This window comes from Dendrobates tinctorius, unplaced genomic scaffold, assembly GCF_039654945.1.
Source record: "Dendrobates tinctorius isolate UK_male_01 unplaced genomic scaffold, ASM3965494v1 ptg000155l, whole genome shotgun sequence".
Lineage (NCBI taxonomy): Eukaryota > Metazoa > Chordata > Amphibia > Anura > Dendrobatidae > Dendrobates > Dendrobates tinctorius.
In genome coordinates this window covers 7991164-8013617 of record NW_027361822.1, presented here as the reverse complement: position 1 = coordinate 8013617, position 22454 = coordinate 7991164, and the positions used below count along the sequence as shown (strand labels likewise).

Below are 22454 nucleotides of genomic sequence, written 5' to 3'. Positions count from 1 at the left end.
CTTTATCTCACCTGAGGGGGCTACTTCTTGGCAAGAGAATGCTGTGTCTATGTTCTAATTATTTTTGGTTCAAAGTGTGTCTAAATATATATTACTCAAGCCTTGTTATGATTCTATGAGTGTTTCTTTGCATTGGCTGGTGTCTGTTAGTATGTTGTGAGGGATAGTGAGAAATCACACAGAGACGTTAACTAGAGTAGACAAATTTTTAGTTTTGCCTTTTTGTTTTTTGGTTTTTGCTTAAAGGCAAACATAATTTTGCCATCACACAAATTTGGCAATGGCCAAAATGACCCTTTGGGCCTTCGTTAACTTGATGTAACATTAACATAACAGAAAATAACTGCAACAAACATTATGCAATAACAACATTGCTGCATGCCTACATTAACCTGGATTAGGCAACAAAGGGTGAGCTCCATCACCAAAATAAAGTCAATAAGATAACACTCACATTTCCTCATAATGTTTTCCAAACATAGAAAGATTCCACCATGACAGGCAAGGCTACCTCACATCTTTCACACAGATATTACCTGTCTGTAGAACAGACAATATTTAAGCATGCTATACTGGAAAGGATGAAAATACAAAATTCACTTGTTAAGACATAGAGAGAGCGTGATATTGTGAATGCTGGTCGCCTCAAATTGGTTTACTAGAGAATGCTAATAACAAAGTTGACTACTTAACTAAAGGCAAGCACGCCTTTCCTAGGCGTTAGCAAGTGATTAGTGTATTTTCATCTTTTCAGGTAAAGCAGCATAGCGCATTTAAATATTCTCTTTTATAAACACATGTAATATCTGTGTGAAAGGCGTGAGCTAGCGTTGCCTGTCATGATGGATTGTTTCATATGTTTGGAAAACATTGTTTACAAATGTGAGTGTTAAATTATGTTCTAAATATTGGTGATGGAGAACACCTGTTTTTTTCTCTAGATTAGAAGCACCAGTTACATGTCACTGGACATCTCCAAAGTTTGGATTCATAAATCCTCATATGTAGGGGAAGGGGAACGGGGAGGACCAGCCTCGGGGTGCTGCTGGACATTGTGGCCAACATCGCCCTGTGTGGGGCCATACTGTTGCCCATGATGCTGTTGTTGTCCAGCCTCCTGGGCCTGTTGGTGATACTGCCCAGAGTAATAATGATGATGGTGAGGGGCTTCTTGTTGGCTATGGTAGGCCCGTGGATCATACCCACCAAGATAGCCAGATCGTCCCCAACCAGGTTGGGACCAGCCTCCAACACTGGGTGGGTACAAGTGGCCATATTGGTGGGGTTGGCTTGCTGAAGACATTTGGGGCTGCAGAATAGAAGGATGGGTAGGGGGAGGAAGGGGTTGAGGTGTTGGCCCACGTATTAGGGGCTGTTCAGACCCTGCTTGAGCAAGCATCTGTGTGGATGGTCTCATGCGCATTAAATTTCTTGGTGAGAGCTGCCACCTCTCCAGAAATTCAAACACCTCATATGGGGTATTGGGGGGGTGCTTGCATCAAGCAGGATCTGAATACACCCCCTAATACGGAGCCTGACCTCACGGGTAAGGGCACGGAGATAAAGGGTGAGGCTACGTGCATAGGCCTCCTCACCATCATCTGTAGTGACTCTGGACAGGTAATTCAGCACCCCAGTGTCCACATTGGTCCTGCTCTCTTGAATGGCGACCTGGCGCCTTCTTCTTATTCGCCGTGTTGCTAGAGCAGCCTGTGGGGAGGGCCTGATCTGGGCAGTTGGGCTGCTGCTCAAGTTGCCCATCTCTTCCAGGATGGGTGAGGTTGCAGCTGCAGACCGTCCTGCTGGTGTGTTTTGTCGGGCAGCCATTGTGTGCTCTTGTGATGCCTCCTCTTCAGACATCCTTCTTGTAGGGGGAGAAGATGGGCCAGCCACCTCATCCCCTACAGGATCAATAACGGGCTCTGCCTCTGAGGCCGTTCCTCGATCCGTAAGGTTGGATTGAGTTCTGTTATGAAATAGAACAGAGGCAAAAATACATCAATATTTTTGTCCCTGTAAAGTATTTGTGTAATGTTTTTGTGTCATGTGGTGTGAGGTATGTACTTACGGTCTCAGAGCCAGAATTGGGGCGAGGAAGTTCAGCCGGTCATAATATATATATTTCCGCTTTACATGGCCAGCATCCCCACTCCTGGACCGCTGCTGGCGTTCCCGGCGGTATTGGTCCCGGATGCTTCTCCACCGTTTCATCACATCTTCCACTGCAATGTGACAGGAAAGATTGTCAAAATCACATATTTGAGTGGTCACATTTTCAAACAGTAGTCTAGGCATGGGGCCTTATGGGGTGTGCGTTCTACCCATGGTGGCATATGTAATTGGGGCGATACCCAGGGTCTCATTAGCTCCCCTGAAAATAATTTTTGTGGCTAGGAGGATGAAGAGCTTGTGGCCTCACCCCTAATTATGGCTGTGTGAAGCCACGTGTCACATCCTAATGTAACGGCCTCATGAGGCTAAAATTACATGCCCAGGAAGGGGGGGGGCTGATTGTAGAGTCATTTTATAGCGCGCGCTAACGTTAATTATATTTTTATGGTTGCACTTACGAATTTTCTGCTGCTCCTCACGTGGTCTGTCACCGAAGTCATGGTACATCTGGCGACAGATGCGCCTCCATGACGCCTCCTTTCGTGTGCGGTTCGCATAGTTTGCGTCGCGTGGGTCCCATATTTCTGGACGCTCCTGCACCAGCACAATTAGCATCTCCACATTTATGTAAGTGGACGCCATGCTGCTGCTGTACTCCGTGGAGGCGTACTTCCTGGATGTCTGGAGCGCTTTTTGAGCTCATTTGCATGTCTAGGCTTCCTGTTGATGGATTGGCCCATTTCCTGTTCACCAGCCAAAAGACCTGCGTATTGCTCGCAGGTCACACGTGTGGTCAGTGTGTAATCTGTATTTTTTGCGCACCCATTGACTTGCATTGGCGTGCTACGGGCGTAGTACGCTGACAATCGCAGCATGCTGCGAGTGGCACGGAGCGTAGGATACAGGGGAGAAATATACGCCTGGTGCGAGTGACCCCATAGAGAATCATTGGTCCGTGTCTAATGCGTGCTTTTTGCGCCTCTCACGCACCCGTATTCCTCGCTAGTGTGACTCCGGCCTTATAGGTAAATAAACTCATGGAACTACAAGTCCCAACACAACAACATAATTTTTGACCTTACAGCGCAGAGGACCTCTGCGACACATACCGGCCATTTACAATCATCCCGGTCACTGTTTCACCATCACAAACAAGGAAACGCCTACATGCATATCCTGACAAGCACATACAGCGCCACCTAGCTGTAATAGGGGTCACTGCATCACAGTGGGCACTTAAAAAGCATTATTGTTATAGTGGCACTCAGAGTAATGTGGCCGTCAAATGTGCACTTGGGGCATTATTACTTTGCTGGGGCAAAATGTGGACACTGTTCTCTAAGATATTTGCACTTGGCATTGATGTTTTCTAGGGGCAATTTTACCATCTTAAGAGCACAAAAGAGGCATTATTACTACGTAAGGGGCACAGTGGTGGCATTATTGTATGGGGCAGTAAGAGGAAACATTATTATACCATGCAGTAGGTGCAGTGGTACAGACACATATGGTAGCAGCAGCATAGTTTGGGGTATCAGCAGGATGAGGAGTTTGTGTAGGTTGGAGATAGATGGTGAAGGTGCCTGAAATGCGATAAGTCAAATGTATCTTTGTTGTAATCTTTGCAGACGAGTCCTGGCTGAATAAGATGTCATGTCGGTCAGGGTCAGATGGAAAAAAATGGGAAAAGTGAACAACTCCATAGGAAGGAAGTCAGCTGTAAGTCACTATCTCTAACTGTACTGTAATCACTGATGTGTTCTGCAGGACTGATATCTACCACTATATGGTCACCATATGGTGAAAATATAAAGCTTCATCTTTGGAGAAGTTTTTGGCGGCTCAATGGTTAGCACTGTTGCTTTGCATCGCTGGGGTCCTAGGTGCAAATCCCACCAAGGACAACATCTGCAAAGAGTATGTATGTTCTCCCCGTGTTTGCATGGGTTTCCTCCAGGTTCTCTGGTTTTCTCCCACATTCCAAAGACATACTGATAGGGAAATGAGATTGTAAGCCCCAATGGGGACAGTGATTATTATTTATTATTATAGCGCCATTTATTCCATGGCACTTTACATGTGAGGAGGGGTATACATAATACATACAAGTACAGTAATCTTAAACATACAAGTCATGACTGGTACAGGATGAGAGAGGACCCTGCCCGGGAGGGCTCACAATCTACAAAGGGATGGGTGAGGATACAGTAGGCGAGGGTAGAGCTGGTCGTGCAGTGGATCGGTGGTTACTGCAAGTTGTAGGCTTGTCGGAAGAGGTAGGTCTTCAAGTTCTTTTTGAAGGTTTCCATGGTAGGCGAGAGTCTGATATGTTGTGGTAGAGAGTTCCAGAGTAGAGGGGATGCGCGAGAGAAATCTTGTATGCGATTGTGGGAAGAGGAGATAAGAGGGGAGTACAGAAGGAGATCTTGTGAGGATCGGAGGTTTCGTGCAGGTAAGTACCGGGAGACTAGGTCACAGATGTACGGAGGACTCAGGTTGTGGATGGCTTTGTATGTCATGGTTAGGGTTTTGAACTGGAGTCTTTAGGTAAAGGGGAGCCAGTGCAGGGATTGACAGAGGGGAGAGGCTGGGGAATAGCGGGGGGACAGGTGGATTAGTCGGGCAGCAGAGTTAAGAATAGATTGGAGGGGTGCGAGAGTGTTCGAGGGGAGGCCACAGAGCAGGAGGTTGCAGTAGTCAAGGCGGGAGATGTTGAGGGGCATGGACTAGGGTTTTTGCAGATTCTTGGTTGAGGAATATAGTGATGATAATGTTTGTAAAGTGCTGAGGAATAAATGGCACTATATAAGCGAGTGAAATAAATATTAGCTCAGTGGGTATATGACTTTTCGCATCCCTGCCCATCAGCTATATGAAAAGGCTGCAGCGACACTATGCAGAGCGTAGCATCCTACCAGACCCAGCTCTGTATGTAAAGTAGCACTTTTGCCCAGCCCTACAACCTAAGAGCAATAACTAGAACTTAGTTGTAATACTGGACACAGCAGTGAATATAATTTATATAGTCGTATTACACTCTCCTCACTTCTTGTAACATACAGCTGCACAAAGATATTACACATTCTCCACCCGACAAGTTGGCCTGTGTACCTTCAAATGCCAGGGCTGAATTTTAGTCCCAGTCCGGCTCTGGCTATAACCTATTTATCTGCTGACAGCGCTGTATGGTGGCTTGTTTTTTTGCAGGACAAGGTAACATTTTCAGCTATACCAATTTTATCTCCATTCTACTTTTTGATCGTGTTTATTCAATTTTTTGGACGATATGATGAAAAAAACAGGGTTTTTGCTGCATTTTTTTTTACTATTTTTTTTTTACAGAGTTCACTGATTAAATAGTGTGGCAGTTTCATAGGCTGGGTCATTCTGGATGCAGCGATACCAGACATGAGCATTTTATTTTAACAAATATTCCTATTAGTTTAATATTTATTTCAATTAAAAATTATATATTATATATACACACACAAAATAAAATATTTTTTTTTTTTCATGCCAAATAAAGACAGCACTCCATTGTTAAGCCCTTCCTGACATCAGTCGTACTATCCCGTCCATGGGACCCGGGCCCCTATGCCCATGGACGGGATAGTACGTCTACTGCACACACCTGTTCAGAGCGGCCTATCACATTCACTAATCAAAGTCATTCTCTGTGTAAGTGTGCGTGTGTAGCCCATTCACTATCTCCATCCATCCTTCACTCCTGCAAGATGGCTGGACCTTCACTGTAAATACACCATTGTAAATACACACCTGTACTCTGTATCTCCCTCACCTCATTGTAGATGGTAAGCTCTCACGAGCAGGGTCGTCTTATTTCGTCTTATTTTGCTTTAATTATTGTATTGTTAGCGTTGTTACTTATGACTTGTGTTTTGAAACTGTTAAACTGTAAAGCGCTGCGGAATATGTTGGCGCTATATAAATAAAGATTATTATTATTATTACCGCGATCAGCGGCGCCCACGTGGTGAGCGCCGCTGATCGCGGCCGGGTGTCAGCTGATTATCACAGCTGACACCCGGCACAATGTGTCAGGGGCGGTCACGGACTGCCCCCGACACGTTAACCCCTTGCACACCGCGATCAAACATGATCGCGGTGTACCGGGGGTTAAAGGGAAGCATCGGCAGGGAGGGGGCTCCCTCCGTGCTTCCCTGAGCCCCCCATGGCAGCGCAATGTGCAGCGCTGCTGCGGGGGGCTCCTTTCCTGCAGGCCCCCGAATCCAAGATGGCGACGGGGGCCTTCGGGGGCCTGCAGGAAGCTGGCTTCCTCAGTGCCTGCAAAGCGCAGGCATGAGGAAGCCTTCGGCACTGCCTGTGACAGATTGCTGATCTGTCACAGTGATCGGTGATGTGACAGATCAGCGATCTGTCACAGGACAGTGATGTCCCACCTGGGACTATTTAATAAAGTTAAAAAAAATAAAAAAAGTGTTAAAATAATTAAAAAAAAAAAAAAAAAAAAAAAAAAAACAATAAAAGTACACATATTAGGTATCGCCGTGTCCGTAAAGACCCGCCCTATAAAACTGTCCCATTAGTTAACCCCTTTAGCGAACCCCTTAAAAAATAAAAATAAAAAACGAAGCAAAAAATAATTATTTATTATCATACCACCAAACAAAAAGTGTAATAACGCGCGATCAAAAAGACGCATATAAATATCCATGGTACCGCTGGAAACGTCATCTTGTCCCGCAAAAAACGAGCAACCACACAGCATCATCAGCGAAAAAATAAAAAAGTTATAGCTCGCAGAAAAAAGCGATGCAAAAATAATTATTTTTTATATAAAATAGTTTTCATTGCATAAAACTAACAAAACATAAAAAAAGACCTAAATGAGGTATCGCTGTAACCGTACTGACCCGAAGAATAAAACCGCTTTATCAATTTTACCGCACGCGGAACGGTGTAAACGCACCCCCCAAAAGAAATTCATGAAACGCTGGTTTTTGTTCATTCTGCGTCCCAAAAATCGGAATAAAAAGCGATCAAAAAATGTCACGTGCCTGAAAATGGTACCAATAAAAACGTCAACTCGCCCCGCAAAAAATAAGACCTCACATGACTCGGTGGGTCAAAATACGGAAAATTATAGCTCTCAATATGTGGTGATGCAAAAACTATTTTTACAATAAAAAGCGTCTTTTAGCGTGCGACAGCTGCCAAACATAAAAACCACCATAAATAGTAAATCAAACCCCCCGTTATCACCCCCTTAGTTAGGGAAAAATAATAAAATAAAAAAAATGTATTTATTTCCATTTTTAGGCTAGGGTTAGGGTTAGGGCTGAGATTAGGGTTAGGGGTGTGTTGAGGTTCGGGTTGAAGTTAGAATTGGGGGTTTCCACTGTTTGGGCACATCAGGGGCTCTCCAAATGCAACATGGCGTCTGATCTCAATTCCAGCCAATTCTGAGTTGAAAAAGTCAAATGGTGCTCCATCCCTTCCAAGCTCTGCCATGCGCCCAAACAGTGTTTTACCCCCACATGTAGGGTATCAGCCTACTCAGGACAAATTGCAAAACAATTTTTGGGGTCCAATTTCTCCTGTTACCCTTAGGAAAATAAAAAATTGGGGGCAAAAATATCATTTTTGTGGAAAAAAATGATTTTTTTATTTTCACGTCCGAGCGTTATAAACTTCTGTGAAGCACTTGGGGGTTCAAAGTGCTCACCACACATCTAGATAAGTTCTGTAGGGGGGTCTAGTTTTCAAAATGGGGTCATTTGTGGGGGGTTTCCACTGTTTAGGTACATTAGGGGTTTTCCAATCGCGACATGGTGTCCGATCTCAGTTCCAGCCAAAAACATCAAATGGCTCTGCTTCCCTTCCGAGCTCTGCCATGCGCCCAAATAGTGGTTTACCCCCACATGTGGGGTATCAGCGTACTCAGTACAAATTGCACAATAACTTTTAGGGTCCTGTTACCCTTGGGAAAATAAAAATTGGGGTGAAAAGATCATTTTTGTGGAAAAAATATGATTTTTTAATTGTACGGCTTTATGTGATAAACTTCTGTAAAGCCCTTGTGGGTTCAAAGTTCTCACCACATATCTAGATAAGTTCCTTGGGGGTCTAGTTTCCAAAATGGGGTCACTTGTAGGGGGTTTCCACTGTTTAGGTACATCAGGGACTCTCCAAACGTGACATGGCATCCGATCTGAATTCCAGCCAATTTTGCATTGAAAAAGTCAAACGGCGCTCCTTCCATTCTGAGCTCTACCATGCGCCGAAACAGTCGTTCCCCCCCACAAATCAGGTATCAGCGTACTCAGGACAAATTGTACAATAACTTTTGCAGTCCAATTTCTCCTGTTACCCTTGGTAAAATAAAAAAAAATTGAACCTGAAATATTTTTTTTGTGAAAAAAAGTTAGATGTTCATTTTTTTTAAATATTCAAAAAAATTCCTGTGACGCACCTGAAGGGTTAATAAACTTCTTGAATGTGGTTTTGAGCACCTTAAGGGGTGCAGTTTTTAGAATGGTGTCACTTTTGGGTATTTTCTATCATATAGACCCCTCAAAGTGGCTTCAAATGTGATGTGGTCCTAAAAATAAAATGGTGTTGTAAAAATGAGAAATCGCTGGTCAACTTTTAACCCTTATAACTTCCTAACAAAAAAAATTTTGGTTCCAAAATTGTGCTGATGTAAAGTAAACATGTGGGAAATGTTAGTTATCAAGTTTTTTGTGTGCCGTATCTCTCTGATTTAAGGGCATAAAAATTCAAAGTTGGAAAATTGCAAAATTTTCAAAATTTTTGCCAAATTTCCGTTTTTCTCACAAATAAACGCAAGTTATTTGAATGAAATTTTACCACTAACATGAAGTACAATATGTCATGAGAAAACAATGTCAGAATCATCAGGATCCATGGAAGCGTTCCAGAGTTATTCCTCATAAAAGGTACAGTGGTCAGAATTGTAAAAATTGGCCCGGTCATGAACGTGCAAACCACCCTTGGGGGTGAAGGGGTTAATCATTCAAGTGCTTGAGAAAGGCTCAGTTGAGCCAAAACGTTGCCTTGATATGTGGGTCTAATAAACTCACTATCACTTGAAAGATTAATAATGGCGTGCTGCCTTTATTTGGAATAAATATTGGATTTTGTGGCTGAAAATAGGACTTTTCGTCTGGGGCCGTGCACCCAAAGCTAAGTACTGTGCCGTTTTCCTTTTTGCTAATATATATATATATATATACACACACACACACATATACACACATACAGTGTATATACACACTGTACATATATATTACACAGTGCTATGGCAAAAAAGAGACCACTTTCAAATTTTCAGTTTTTCTGATTTTTCTCCTCTTTATAGGTATTATTTTTGAGTAAAATGTAAATTGTTCTTTTAGTCTACAAACTTCTGACAACATGTCTCCGAATTTCCAAGCAATAAATTGAGGGTTTTTTTCTGAAAAGGAGAAATTGTCAAAATAAAAAAATAAATAGAAAAAAAAAAAAAAAAAACAAACAGTGATTTCATACCTCAAATAATGCAAAGAAAGCAAGTTGATAATCATTTAGAATCATGTATCAGATATTAAACTGATAATAACAGATACTACACTTGATCTTAGCCAAAAGGACGAGAAGTGATGATGACTGTTTGATGTAAAGTGCCAGCCACTGTTACTTTTGAACACCTTATGGATCTATACTTCAAGAAGCACCCAAAAATAGATGGAAACAAAAACACTGGAGAGTTCAGAAGTGGTAATTCCAGAACCAGTAGTGTGAAGTGTCCCATCACTACATTAAATCAGATAATTTTGCCTACTTTGATACATTGGATCATTACAGATCACCGTAAAAAAGCACAAATCTGTCAATGAGTGTGTGGGAAAAAAAACTGCAGCAAGGATTATAATATTCCCTGACTAGATGCCTGTAATACGCTGTCTCTACTGCAACAACTCACCCTACACAAATTGCAGATAAGCGCAATATTATAAGAGAATAGAATCTATTTGAATTAGCCCATCACCCGGCGGGTAGGACTGTCCAGGAAGGTGCTCCACTCTGTGCAAGGTATTTGAATATATACTATTATGCTGTTTTGATATTTTGGTGATGGATGCGGTCCTATTGTCCAGTCCCTAGCACACTATTTGGACTCCTCTGCCTTGTAATAGATTGCTACTATGCACCTTTATAGGAGTCATTAGATATGCTTGTATATTTCTAGATACTATGATTACTATGCACGCTTTCCTTGGACAAACCTACCCCGGGCCTCTTACATGATGCTGGAATAATCATGTTCCATCTTCTAGCCCTATTTTGCCTGTTTGTCTGTGTAATATTTTATAAATTAATAAAATTGTTCTTATCTGCTTTGACCCTATGACTGTATTGTTCTATTGTTTGTGATTGATTCACTGCAGTTGGTCATATACTGTCCTTATCCATGATGGTTTTGCGGGATTTTTCTTTCTATCCTGTTGATTCTGGTTAACTGTTCCCACCAAATATGTTCATTGGATTTTGCTCATTTGCTCGTGTACATACACACACATATTTATAAAATATATATATATATATACACACATATATACATACACATATATACATACACACTGTTAGGCTATGTTCCCACGATCAGGAAGTAGCAGCATTTTATACTCTGCATAGCTTCCTTGTGTCCAAAAAGCTGCGATCTAATCATGCAGGTAAATCAGAGCGTGTTCACTGAACAATGCAGATTTACCGCATCTAGGGCCATCATTAGTGGCAGGCAGACTAGGCAGCTGCCTAGGGCCCCCGCTTTCCCAGCGGCACACCACATGGCAGCTATGGGGCCCGTGATTCAGGAGGGCCCGCCTGGTGCCTGCGCTGACCCCAAAACCCACGCCGCCCGCCCCATTCAACTGTATCGTCATGACGCTCCCTCTCCCATCATTCCCCTCTGCCTCTAACACTGTGGGTGTATGACAACGTCACTTCATTGAGTACTTGCTGTGTGCCGGACAGTGCAGCTGCTGAGACAGGAGCACAGAGCAGCGTGGAAAACAAGCAGGAGAGGTGAGGTAAGTATTTTTTTTTTTTTTAATTTATCAGTAAGTACTGGAATGTGGGGCTGGATTATATTCTGGGGGGGAGGGTCGGGGGGCTACATTATACTCTATGAGGGGGCTGCATTATGCTATATTTGGGGAGTTGCATTATATTCTATAAAGGTGCTACATTATATTCTATGGGGAGGGCTGCATTATACCCTATGAGTGGGCTGCATTATATTCTGTGGGGGTCATTATACCCTATGAGGGGGCTACATTATATTCTATAGGGGTCCTACATTATACTCTGTGAGGGGGCTGCATTGTTTTCTATGGGGGTCATATAACCTATGAAGGGGCTGCATTATATTCTATGGAGGGGTTGCATTATACTATATGAAGGTGGCTGCATTACATTGTATGGTGGGTCTACATAATATTCCAGGGGGTGGCGGCATTATACTTTGTGAGGGGGCTGCATTATATTGCATGATGGGGCTACATTATATTCTATGGGGGTTGGCTGCATTATGCTCTATGAGAGAGCTACATTATATTCTATGGGGGGCTGCATTATGCTGTATGAGGGGGATACATTATATTCTGTAGGGTAGCTGCATTTTACTCTATCGGATTATGGACAATGCATTATACTATATGTACTACACGGGATCTATGTATACTGTATGAAAGACTAAGGGGAATACATTATACTATATGAAGAACTATGGGGTGCATTATATTATGGGAAGTGAATTGTACTACATGGAGGACTATGGGGGGTGCATTATGCATTAACGGTGGTCTGAGGAGTGCATTTTAATATATGGAGGACTATGAAGAGTGTATTATACTGTATGGAGGACTATGGGGCACATTATATTACAGTGGGGAAAAAAAGTATTTAGTCAGCCACTAATTGTGCAAGTTCTCCCACTAAAAAAGAGGAAAGAGCCCTGTAATTGACATCATAGGTAGATAATAACTATGAGAGTCAAAATGAGAAAACAAATCCAGAAAATCACATGGTATGATTTGGCAGGATTTATTTTTCAAATTATGGTGGAAAATATGCATTTGGTCATTAACAAAAGTTCATCTCAATATATTGTTATATATCCTTTGTTGGCAATGACAGGGGTCAAACATATTCTGTAAGTCTTCACAAGGTTTGCACACACCGTTGGTCCATTCCTCCATGCAGATCTCCTCTAGAGCAGTGATGTTTTGGGCCTGTCGCTGGGCAACACAGACTTTCAAATCCCTCCAAAGGTTTTCTATGGAGTTGAAATCTGGAGACTAGGCTAGGCCACTCCAGGACTTTCATATGCTTCTTATGAAGCCAATCCTTTGTTGCCCTGGCGGTGTGCTTGGGATCATTATCATTCTGAAAGACCCATCCATGTTTCATCTTCAATGCCCTTGCTGATGGAAGGAGGTATGCACATAAAATCTCACAATGCATGGCCCCATTCATTCTTTCATGTACACGGATCAGTCGTCCTGGTCCCTTTGCAGAGAAACATCCCCAAAGCATGATGTTGCCACCCACATGCTTCACAGTAAGTATGGTGTTCTTTGGAAGCAACTCAGCAATATGTCTCCTCCAAACACAAAGAGTTTTGTTTCTACCAAACAGTTCTACTTTGGTCAGATCATATGATATTCTCCCAATACTCTTCTGGATAATCCAAATGCTCTCTAGCAAACGTCAGATCTTATTATACTGAACACCCAGGCATTGGCCGAGATTTCCTCCCAGGCAGGTTGGAAGTGGGACAGCCTTCCTCTTACCTGGGACAGTGCATCACTTGGAAGATTTTTGGCTCCTCATCGAGGAACCCTCAAATATGAACACACTTATTCTACCAATCACTCTGTTCCTTGGAGGGTCTAATCCTGCTGAACTTTCTCCTATGAAAGAAACCTTTAAGCCGGGGTCACACTTGCGAGAAACTCACACGAGTCTCAATACCCGGCACTTCCACCGGCACTCGGGACAGGAGTATGCGGTTGCATGTAATTCGATGCAGCTGACCACTCCGGTCCGAGTGCCAGGTATTGAGATGCGAGACTCGTGCAAGTTTCTCACAAGTGTGACCCCGGCCTTAACCCCTTCACCCCCAAGGGTGGTTTGCACGTTCATGACCGGGCCAATTTTTACAATTCTGACCACTGTACCTTTATGAGGTCATAACTCTGGAACGCTTCCATGGATCCCGGTGATTCTGACATTGTTTTCTCGTGACATATTGTACTTCATGTTAGTGGTAAAATTTCATTCAAATAACTTGCGTTTATTTGTGAGAAAAACGGAAATTTGGCGAAAATTTTGAAAATTTTGCAATTTTCCAACTTTGAATTTTTATGCCCTTAAATCACAGAGATATGGCACACAAAAAACTTGATAATTAACATTTCCCACATGTTTACTTTACATCAGCACAATTTTGGAACCAAAATTTTTTTTTGTTAGGAAGTTATAAGGGTTAAAAGTTGACCAGCGATTTCTCATTTTTGCAACACCATTTTATTTTTACAGACCACATCACATTTGAAGCCACTTTGAGGGGTCTATATGATAGAAAATACCCAAAAGTGACACCATACTAAAAACTGCACCCCTTACGGTGCTTAAAACCACATTCAAGAAGTTTATTAACTCTTTAGGTGCGTCACAGGAATTTTTTTGAATATTTAAAAAAAAATGAACATCAACTTTTTTTCACAAAAAAAGTACTTCAGGTTCAATTTTTTTTATTTTACCAAGGGTAACAGGAGAAATTGGACTGCAAAAGTTATTGTGCAATTTGTCCTGAGTACGCTGATACCTGATTTGTGGGGGGGAACGACTGTTTCAGCGCATGGCAGAGCTCAGAATGGAAGGAGCGCCGTTTGACTTTTTCAATGCAAAATTGGCTGGAATTCAGATCGGACGCCATGTCACGTTTGGAGAGTCCCTGATGTACCTAAACAGTGGAAACCCCCTACAAGTGACCCCATTTTGGAAACTAGACCCCCCAAGGAACTTATCTAGATATGTGGTGAGAACTTTGAACCCACAAGGGCTTTACAGAAGTTTATAACGTACAGCAGTACAAGTACTATTAAAAAATCATATTTTTTCCACAAAAATGATCTTTTCACCCCAATTTTTATTTTCCCAAGGGTAACAAGACCCTAAAAGTTATTGTGCAATTTGTCCTGAGTACGCTGATACCCCACATGTGGGGGTAAACCACTATTTGGGCGCATGGCAGAGCTCGGAAGGGAAGCAGAGCAATTTGATGTTTTTGGCTGGAATTGAGATCGGACACCATGTCGCGATTGGAAAACCCCTGATGTACCTAAACAGTGGAAACCCCTCACAAATGACACCATTTTGTAAACTAGACCCCCTAAGGAACTTATCTAGATGTGAGGTGAGCACTTTGAACCCCCAAGGGCTTCACAGAAGTTTATAATGCCCGGGCATGAAAATAAAAAAATCGTATTTTTTCCACAAAAATGATCAATTAGTCCCCAATTTTTTCATTTTCCCAAGGGTAACAGGAGAAATTGAACCCCAAAAGTTGTTGTCCAATTTGTCCTGAGTACGCCGACGCCCCATATGTTGTAGAAAACTACTGTATGGACACACGTCGGGGCTTGGAAGGGAAGTAGTGACGTTTTGGAATGCAGGCTTTGAGGGAATGTTCTGCGGGTGTCATGTTGCATTTGGAGAGCCCCTAATGTACCTAAACAGTGGAAACCCCCCACAAATGACCCCATTTTGGAAACGAGACCCCCCACGGAACTTATCTAGATGTGTGGTGAGCACTTTGAACCCCCAAGTGCTTCACAGAATTTTATAATGCTCGGACGTGAAAATAAAAAAATCATTTTTTTCCACAAAAATGATATTTTTGCCCCCAATTTTTTATTTTCCTAAGGGTAACAGGAGAAATTGGACCCCAAAAATTGTTTTGCAATTTGTCCTGAGTAGGCTGATACCCTACATGTGGGGGTAAAACACTGTTTGGGCGCATGTCAGAGCTTGGAAGGGAAGGAGCACCATTTGACTTTTTCAACTCAGAATTGGCTGGAATTAAAATCAGACGCCATGTTGCATTTGGAGAGCCCCTGATGTGCCCAAACAGTGGAAACCCCCAATTCTAACTTCAACCCGAACCTCAACACACCCCTAACCCTAATCTCAGCCCTAACCCTAACCCTAGCCTAAAAATGGAAATAAATACATTTTTTTTATTTTATTATTTTTCCCTAACTAAGGGGGTGATAACGGGGGGTTTGATTTACTATTTATGGCTGTTTTTATGTTTGGCAGCTGTCGCACGCTAAAAGACGCTTTTTATTGTAAAAATAGTTTTTGCATCACCACATATTGAGAGCTATAATTTTTCCGTATTTTGATCCACCGAGTCATGTGAGGTCTTATTTTTTGCGGGACGAGTTGACGTTTCTATTGGTACCATTTTCGGGCACGTGACATTTTTTGATCGCTTTTTATTCCGATTTTTGGGACGCAGAATGAACAAAAACCAGCGTTTCATGAATTTCTTTTGGGGGGGTGCGTTTACACCGTTCCGCGTGCGGTAAAATTGATAAAGCGGTTTTATTCTTCGGGTCAGTACGGTTACAGCGATAGCTCATTTAGGTCTTTTTTTATGTTTTGTCGGTTTTATGCAATGAAAACTATTTTATATAAAAAATAATTATTTTTGCATCGCTTTATTCTGTGAGCTATAACTTTTTTATTTTTTCGCTGATGATGCTGTGTGGCAGCTCGTTTTTTGCGGGACAAGATGACGTTTTCAGCGGTACCATGGATATTTATATGCGTCTTTTTGATCGCGCGTTATTACACTTTTTGTTTGGCGGTATGATAAATCATTTTTTGCTTCATTTTTTATTTTTATTTTTTAAGGGGTTCGCTAAAGGGGTTAACTAATGGGACAGTTTTATAGGGCGGGTCGTTACGGACACGGCGATACCTAATGTGTGTACTTTTATTGTTTTTTTTTTATTTTCAAAAAATGGATTTATTTGGGGAATATTTTTTTTTTTTTTTGTAATTTATTTGGCGATTTTTTTTAAATTATTTTAACACTTTATTTTTATTTTTTTTTTACTTTATTAAATAGTCCCAGGTGGGACATCACAGATCACTGTGACAGATCAGCGATCTGTCACAGGCAGTGCACAAGGCTTCCTCATGCCTGCGCTTTGCAGGCACTGAGGAAGCCAGCTTCCTGCAGGCCCCCGAAGGCCCCCGTCGCCATCTTAGATTCGGGGGCCTGCAGGAAAGGAGCCCCCGGCAGCAGCTCTGCACATTGTGCTGCTGTGGGGGGCTCAGGGAAGCACGGAGGGAGCCCCCTCCCTGCCGATGCTTCTCTTTAACTCCCGGTACACCGCGATCATGTTTGATCACGGTGTGCAAGGGGTCAACGTGTCAGGGGCGGTCCGTGACCGCCCCTGACACATTGTGCCGGGTGTCAGCTGTGATAATCAGCTGACACCCGGCCGCGATCAGCGGCGCTCACCACGTGGGCGCCGCTGATCGCGGTAGACGTACTATCCCATCCATGGGCATAGGGGCCCGGGTCCCATGGACGGGATAGTACGTCGGATGTCAGGAAGGGGTTAAACTGAGGAAGGGACACACTTGTCTGCTGCCTTGTCAAGTACATCGTCCATGGCTTGACCAAAAAGATATTTCCCTTCACATGAGATAGAGCATAGCCTAGTCTTGAAGTGGGCATCTCCTGGCCAGCTCTTGAGCCATAGGGTGCTGCGGGCAGCATTAGAGAGGTTTGCCAAAAATGCTGCAAATCTAACAGAATCGGCCGAGGCATCAGCCAAAAAGGAAGCCACTCCCTGCAACAACAGAAGATCCATAGGATCTTTTCTCTTGGGGTGTTGTCTCTTAGATGGTTGTCCAGCTGCTGTAGCCACACCATCATAGATCTTGCCATGCAGGTTGCTGCTATTGTCGGTTTTAATGAGCCTGCTGATGACTCCCAGGCTTGTTTTAGGAGGACCTCTGCCTTCTTATCCAAGGGATCCCTGAGAGTCCCTAGGTCTTCAAAGGGCAACATAGATCTTTTAACTGGTTTAGCAACCGATGTCAATCTTTGGGGTTCTTCCCCAGATGCCCGCCTATTCCTCATCAAAAGGATATCTCCTTTTTGAGCAAGATGGTAGTGGCCCTTTCCTTTCCGCTCTCTATTAATGAGCATTTTGATCTTTTCATTAACTGGAAAGGAACGCCTCTTCCTCTGATCCAAGCCACCAAACAATGTCCTAAACTATTTTGGTAGTCTTGGGATCAGATATGCCCATAGTGGACCTTATTGCCCTGACCAGCCAGCCAGTATCCTCAGCTGGGAAGCAGGGCCTACTCCCCGTGTCCTCCTCAGAGGAGGAAGAGGAGAATGAATCCATTATGTCCGAATCCTCCTCCTTGAACTCTATTGATCTCTCAGACTCTGATGACAGTGGTTCTAGCTTCCCCTCTTCTCTTTGCCCCATTAGGTGTCTTAAGGACTCCTGGACCTCAATCTAATGATGGCCTTCAGGTCCAAAGCAAACCCGGGTGTTTCTTCCGAGACCGTCTGCTGTATATACACCCAGGGCAGAGTGTTGTGAGTTCATTTTCCGGTCCACCAGTTGTGAGTTCTCCTTCCAGGCTCCCTCTGGTGGTAACTGGAGGTAGTGAGGCTGATTTAATCAGTAGTGATCTGCCACCTGATAATGAGGATGACGATTGGACCTCCGGAATCTCAGACTGGAGTTAAGACAGCCGATGCCCTAGTCTGGTGCTGGCGATTCCTTCTGGCTTGTCAGGTCTTTGTTTTCAGCTCTGTTCCAGTCATCTAAAGCCAAGTTTTTCTGCTAATGTTCACACTTGATTTTGTTGGTCTATTCAGTTTTTTGTGTGGTCAGCCAGCCCCGGCTGGGGCTGTGCTAAATTTTCACTCTTATTTATCTGTATTTGCCAATTTGCTTTTTGTCCCTTATTAGATTGAAATATTCTGAGACAGAGCAAAAAGAGGCCAGAGTGCTGATATAGTGGGAGAAATCTAGTGACTTCAGGGTTAATTTTGTTATCAGAAGTGTTGGACATTATTTTTGTAGGGTTTTTGGCAGATTGCAGACAGTGTCTTTCCTTTCCTATCCTTTCTAGTTAGTTTGGGCCCCATCGTTTGCTCAGCCTATTTTCCTGCCTGTGTTTGTGCTTTCATCTTGTTTCACCGTCAATACATGTGTGGGGGCTGTCTTTCCTTTGGGGTCTGCTCTGGGGCAGTTAGTTTTCCCCTTTTCTTGCTCCAGGCTTATTTAGTCCTCCGGCTGTGGCGAATCGTCTAGGACCATCGTAGGTACGCTCCACGGGTGCTGCTAGTTGTGTTGTTAGGATCAGGGATCTGCAATCTGCATAGTTACCAAGCTCTTTGGTTCTCTGTGACAGCTTGTTTTGTTTTTTTCTCCCTGGTGACCCATTCATAACAGCAGAGTCTCTTTTTATAAGTGCCATGTAGGTCCCCCTTGCACAGGGCACTCCCTATTGTTCTGCTTGGAACTACATTTCCGGGACCTTCCCTAGTAAAGTAACACACAGCGAAAGGGGGCCTGTTTTAATACAGTGCACTCTCATATAGATCACTCACCATTCAGCTGATAAATCTACGGTATTGGAGACAGAGGCTGAGCTAGTTCTGAAGAATGTCTCACCCTGGAAGTGGGCTCGTGACCTGCCTTGCTCTTCAGGCTGGTCCTGCTGCTTGTATGACCGCTATTGCGTCCTTGCCGATGCTGCTGGCAGCGCTGAAGAGGCTCCTGGATCGACTGAAGCGAAGAAGATGGTGGTAGTGGTGGTGGCTGCTGGTGCAGTGGCATCGGGCGACGCTACTGTTGTGGCTGCTTCAGCTCATCCATGATCCGGATTGCTGCAGGAAATGCCACCATCTTGCTGGGCACTTCCCTTTAAATATCGGATGGCCCTGCCCAACTGTGCTCAGTCTCCTGTGGTTTCAAATCCGGTACGCTGTGTGCAGGGACCCCCCTAGCCCTGCGCATACGCAATCCCGGATGGCAGATGTAGTCTCCGGCGCGCTATGTCACCGGGACGCACCAGATATCCTCCTGCTTCCCACAAGTGCGCAGACCTGGATGGCCTCGCTTTCCGGCACACTCGACCCCAGGACACACCAACTTCCTCGAGTATGCAGTCCTGGCGCACATCGCTAGGGCGCTCCTGCAATCTCCAGTGCACGCAGACCACCCGGGACCTCATGTCGGCTGGAAGACATTTGCCCAAGAGGTCTCAGCCTGCATGGCGCTGCACCAACCTCCCGGTCGACGTCACCTCACCCGCGGACGGCATCCTACGTTTCTGGACACCCTCCCACATAAGTGTAAGTGTACCGCTTCATTCTGCAGGTTGAAACGAGGATGGGAAACTGAACTAATGCGGAGGAAAGGTGCCATCTTTTTATTTAGTAGGTTTCCTGTCCCGTTGGGCGGATACCCTTTCTCAGGTGGTGCTGTCATGGGAGAAGGGAAAAAAATGGTTTCCTACAGTATTTACTTCACTGAAAAGGTTGTGGATAAGAGAAATTTTGGTTTCTAGCTGCATAATTCATTCTTTATATCCTGTGAGTCCTGGTCCTGTGGAACTTTGTAAAAGGATGGGTAATGTCATGTACTTATCGCCTCTGAGCGGCCTCATCACACCAGATGCCATCATCGCAGTAGATTCTATGGTGTCAACAAACATGATCGGTCAGTCAGTCCCAGTTTTCCTGACACTAAATTATTATTAATTTGCAAAGTGATTACTTTTTTGGAACAGTATATCTTTTTCCGCTTTGTTTATAAAAGAACAGCTGCAAGTCTGACATTAAAGTGCATCTTTCCTTTACTACATCTTTCATCTGTTCCGAATAGTCAAATACAGTTTGCTTCAAAGCTTTGGAGTGAACTCCGTGGATTATTACAAGCCAAGCTGGGTCTCCGATCAAAGGTCAAACTGAATGAGTCAATCCATCTGGAAACAAGAACTGGCGCAACTCAAGGAACATGGAAAAGGTCACTGTAATGGGATTCTCCATTATTTCATCCTGATAATATCTTTATTTTAGCTTCTGGGTCGAACGACATGTCACTAATCACTGACCACTGTAAGAAAATGTTCTTATCGGGAGAGTTGGAAGAGCCAGGACAAAATTGCAGACAATTCTTCCCGAAGCTGAGGTTGAAGTTTATTCGGAGATACACGGCAAAACAGATACAGAATAACAGAGGAGTCGGAATATGCGGGCAAAAACAGGAATTCAGATGGACAGAGATTTGCTAGGAGGTCTAGCGGTGATAAGGCTCTGTGCCCTGGCCATGGTGAGGCACAGTGGCATGATGGCGATGGAATGGCAACAAGCAACAGTAACAGGAGCTTCTTATACATTATGAGAACAAAGAAAGCTGCATTTTGCCGCAGAGGGTGTTAACATTATAATTCTAAGGCATTTTCATGGTAATTCTACAGAAACGTGGTTTAGAACAGAGAATATGACATAATACGAAGATATTAATTAACGTTTCTCCAAGCAACACTAAAACCCATAAGTCATTGGTATCTATGGCTACTGTCCTAAAATCTCATCATTGTCTCCAATCTATGTCCATAAATTCTTACATCCTGACATTTTAATGACTTTACTTTTCGCTACCACACTATCACGTAAAAGCATATTGACCATATATTTGGTGACCTATTCCCCTATTGATCCAATCTTCCTCTATGCACATCTACTGAAGTTGGTAAGAGACATGATCTCATTTTCCATCCTCCATTTAGTACATTTTATTAGCTCTTTTGTAAAAGTTGAATCTTCTCTAACTTTCGACAAGATGGCTGCTAGAGACAACATGGCCGCTCAGTATATTATGGCTGACCATTCTCTTACAACCACAGCGGTAACCAATGCATCTTTGCTCCTGCCAGATATTTTCTTGGCCCATTGCCATTACTTTTATTTCTCTGGCTCTCTATGCAACAATCTAATGGTGTTTAATTTAACATATGGAAATACAAAGATTTAATAAGCTGGGGGGATGAATTTGTAATTTATTTACCAAAATGCAAAATGTAATTTAAGCATCTTCTGTGGCCTGTATTTGAGTGCAGAAACCACATTTGTGGTCCTCAACCATGGATTTTTATTTTTCCCTGTTGTAAGAAGACCCAATTTCAACTTTACCAATACCAATCCATACGAGAAAAGTTTTCAAAACTTGTGTTATACATGCTAAAGAAAAATAAATAAATAATCAACACAATTGTAGCATCCAGTGACTCAAAAAAATCTGTGATGTCTGGGCAGCCAGAGGCTACTGCTCACCTGTGCTGTTATCTGTAGGAATCTCCTCTTTACACTGCTCATCATTCCTCACATATGTCTCTGTAGTATCAATATGGGTCCGATTTTCATCCTAAAACAAATGTTGTAAAAGTCACAGACAGATAGAGAAGTCACATCTATGATCAGCTCTAATCCTGCCATCTCCACCATTCTCATTACACAAGTATAAAACATATAATACTGGTGGAAAAAACAAGACTGAGCACAAGACCTTCACAGCCGTCTACAGACTGGGCTGCAGGTAGTTACCAGGTGCCATTTCCAGGCAGACTTTGGTACTGCAGCTGACAATCCCAAGTAGTCGGGATCGCTGAACGAGGAGACGTGATCGGAGTCGCTGCCGAGCAGGATTCGAAGACAGACAGACAACTTGGATCATGAAGATAAATGCGTGTGAGAACAAGAAACTATTCAGAAACAGTTTGGTAGCTGGGACTAGGACCAGGGATTAAGGACTGGCCGCCCCAGGACCAGGGGTCCAGGTACTACCAACACGGTTTCAGGATTCGGATATGGATACTACTGAAGCGGCCACAGGATAAAGAACACACTAGACTGTACTAATGGAACAAAAAGGGAAAGGGAATAATTATAACAGACTAAGGATGGGGGATGTGACAACAAACAACTGCACACACCAGCACACTTAGCACTAAACTATAGGGGTTGCTCAGGCACCTCCCTATTGGGGAGTGTTCCTTTTATACAAGAGGTCTCCCAACTATTGGCTGGGAGAGATCTTGCAAGAGTACTCATTTAATAGATGCCTCCCAACCATTGGCTGGGGCCATTTTACTATGTGCGCTCGCTGCTACTTTAAGAGCAGGGAAGTGTACCGACACAGAAGACAAGAAGCATGTCAAGAGATGGGAAGGCAACA

At 43.4% G+C, this 22454-nt stretch overlaps 1 protein-coding gene and 1 pseudogene across 1 annotated transcript in view; both read right to left on the bottom strand.

Moving 5' to 3' along the window:
- LOC141050976 (uncharacterized) overlaps positions 1-22454 on the bottom strand; it is a 61948-nt gene that overhangs the window by 29401 nt on the left and 10093 nt on the right. Inside the window, exon 4 of the mRNA XM_073547742.1 lies at positions 21554-21644. Coding sequence (XP_073403843.1) covers positions 21554-21644 — 91 coding nt within the window. The remainder of the gene's footprint in view (positions 1-21553; positions 21645-22454) is intronic.
- LOC141051215 (U2 spliceosomal RNA) lies at positions 9633-9757 on the bottom strand (annotated as a pseudogene).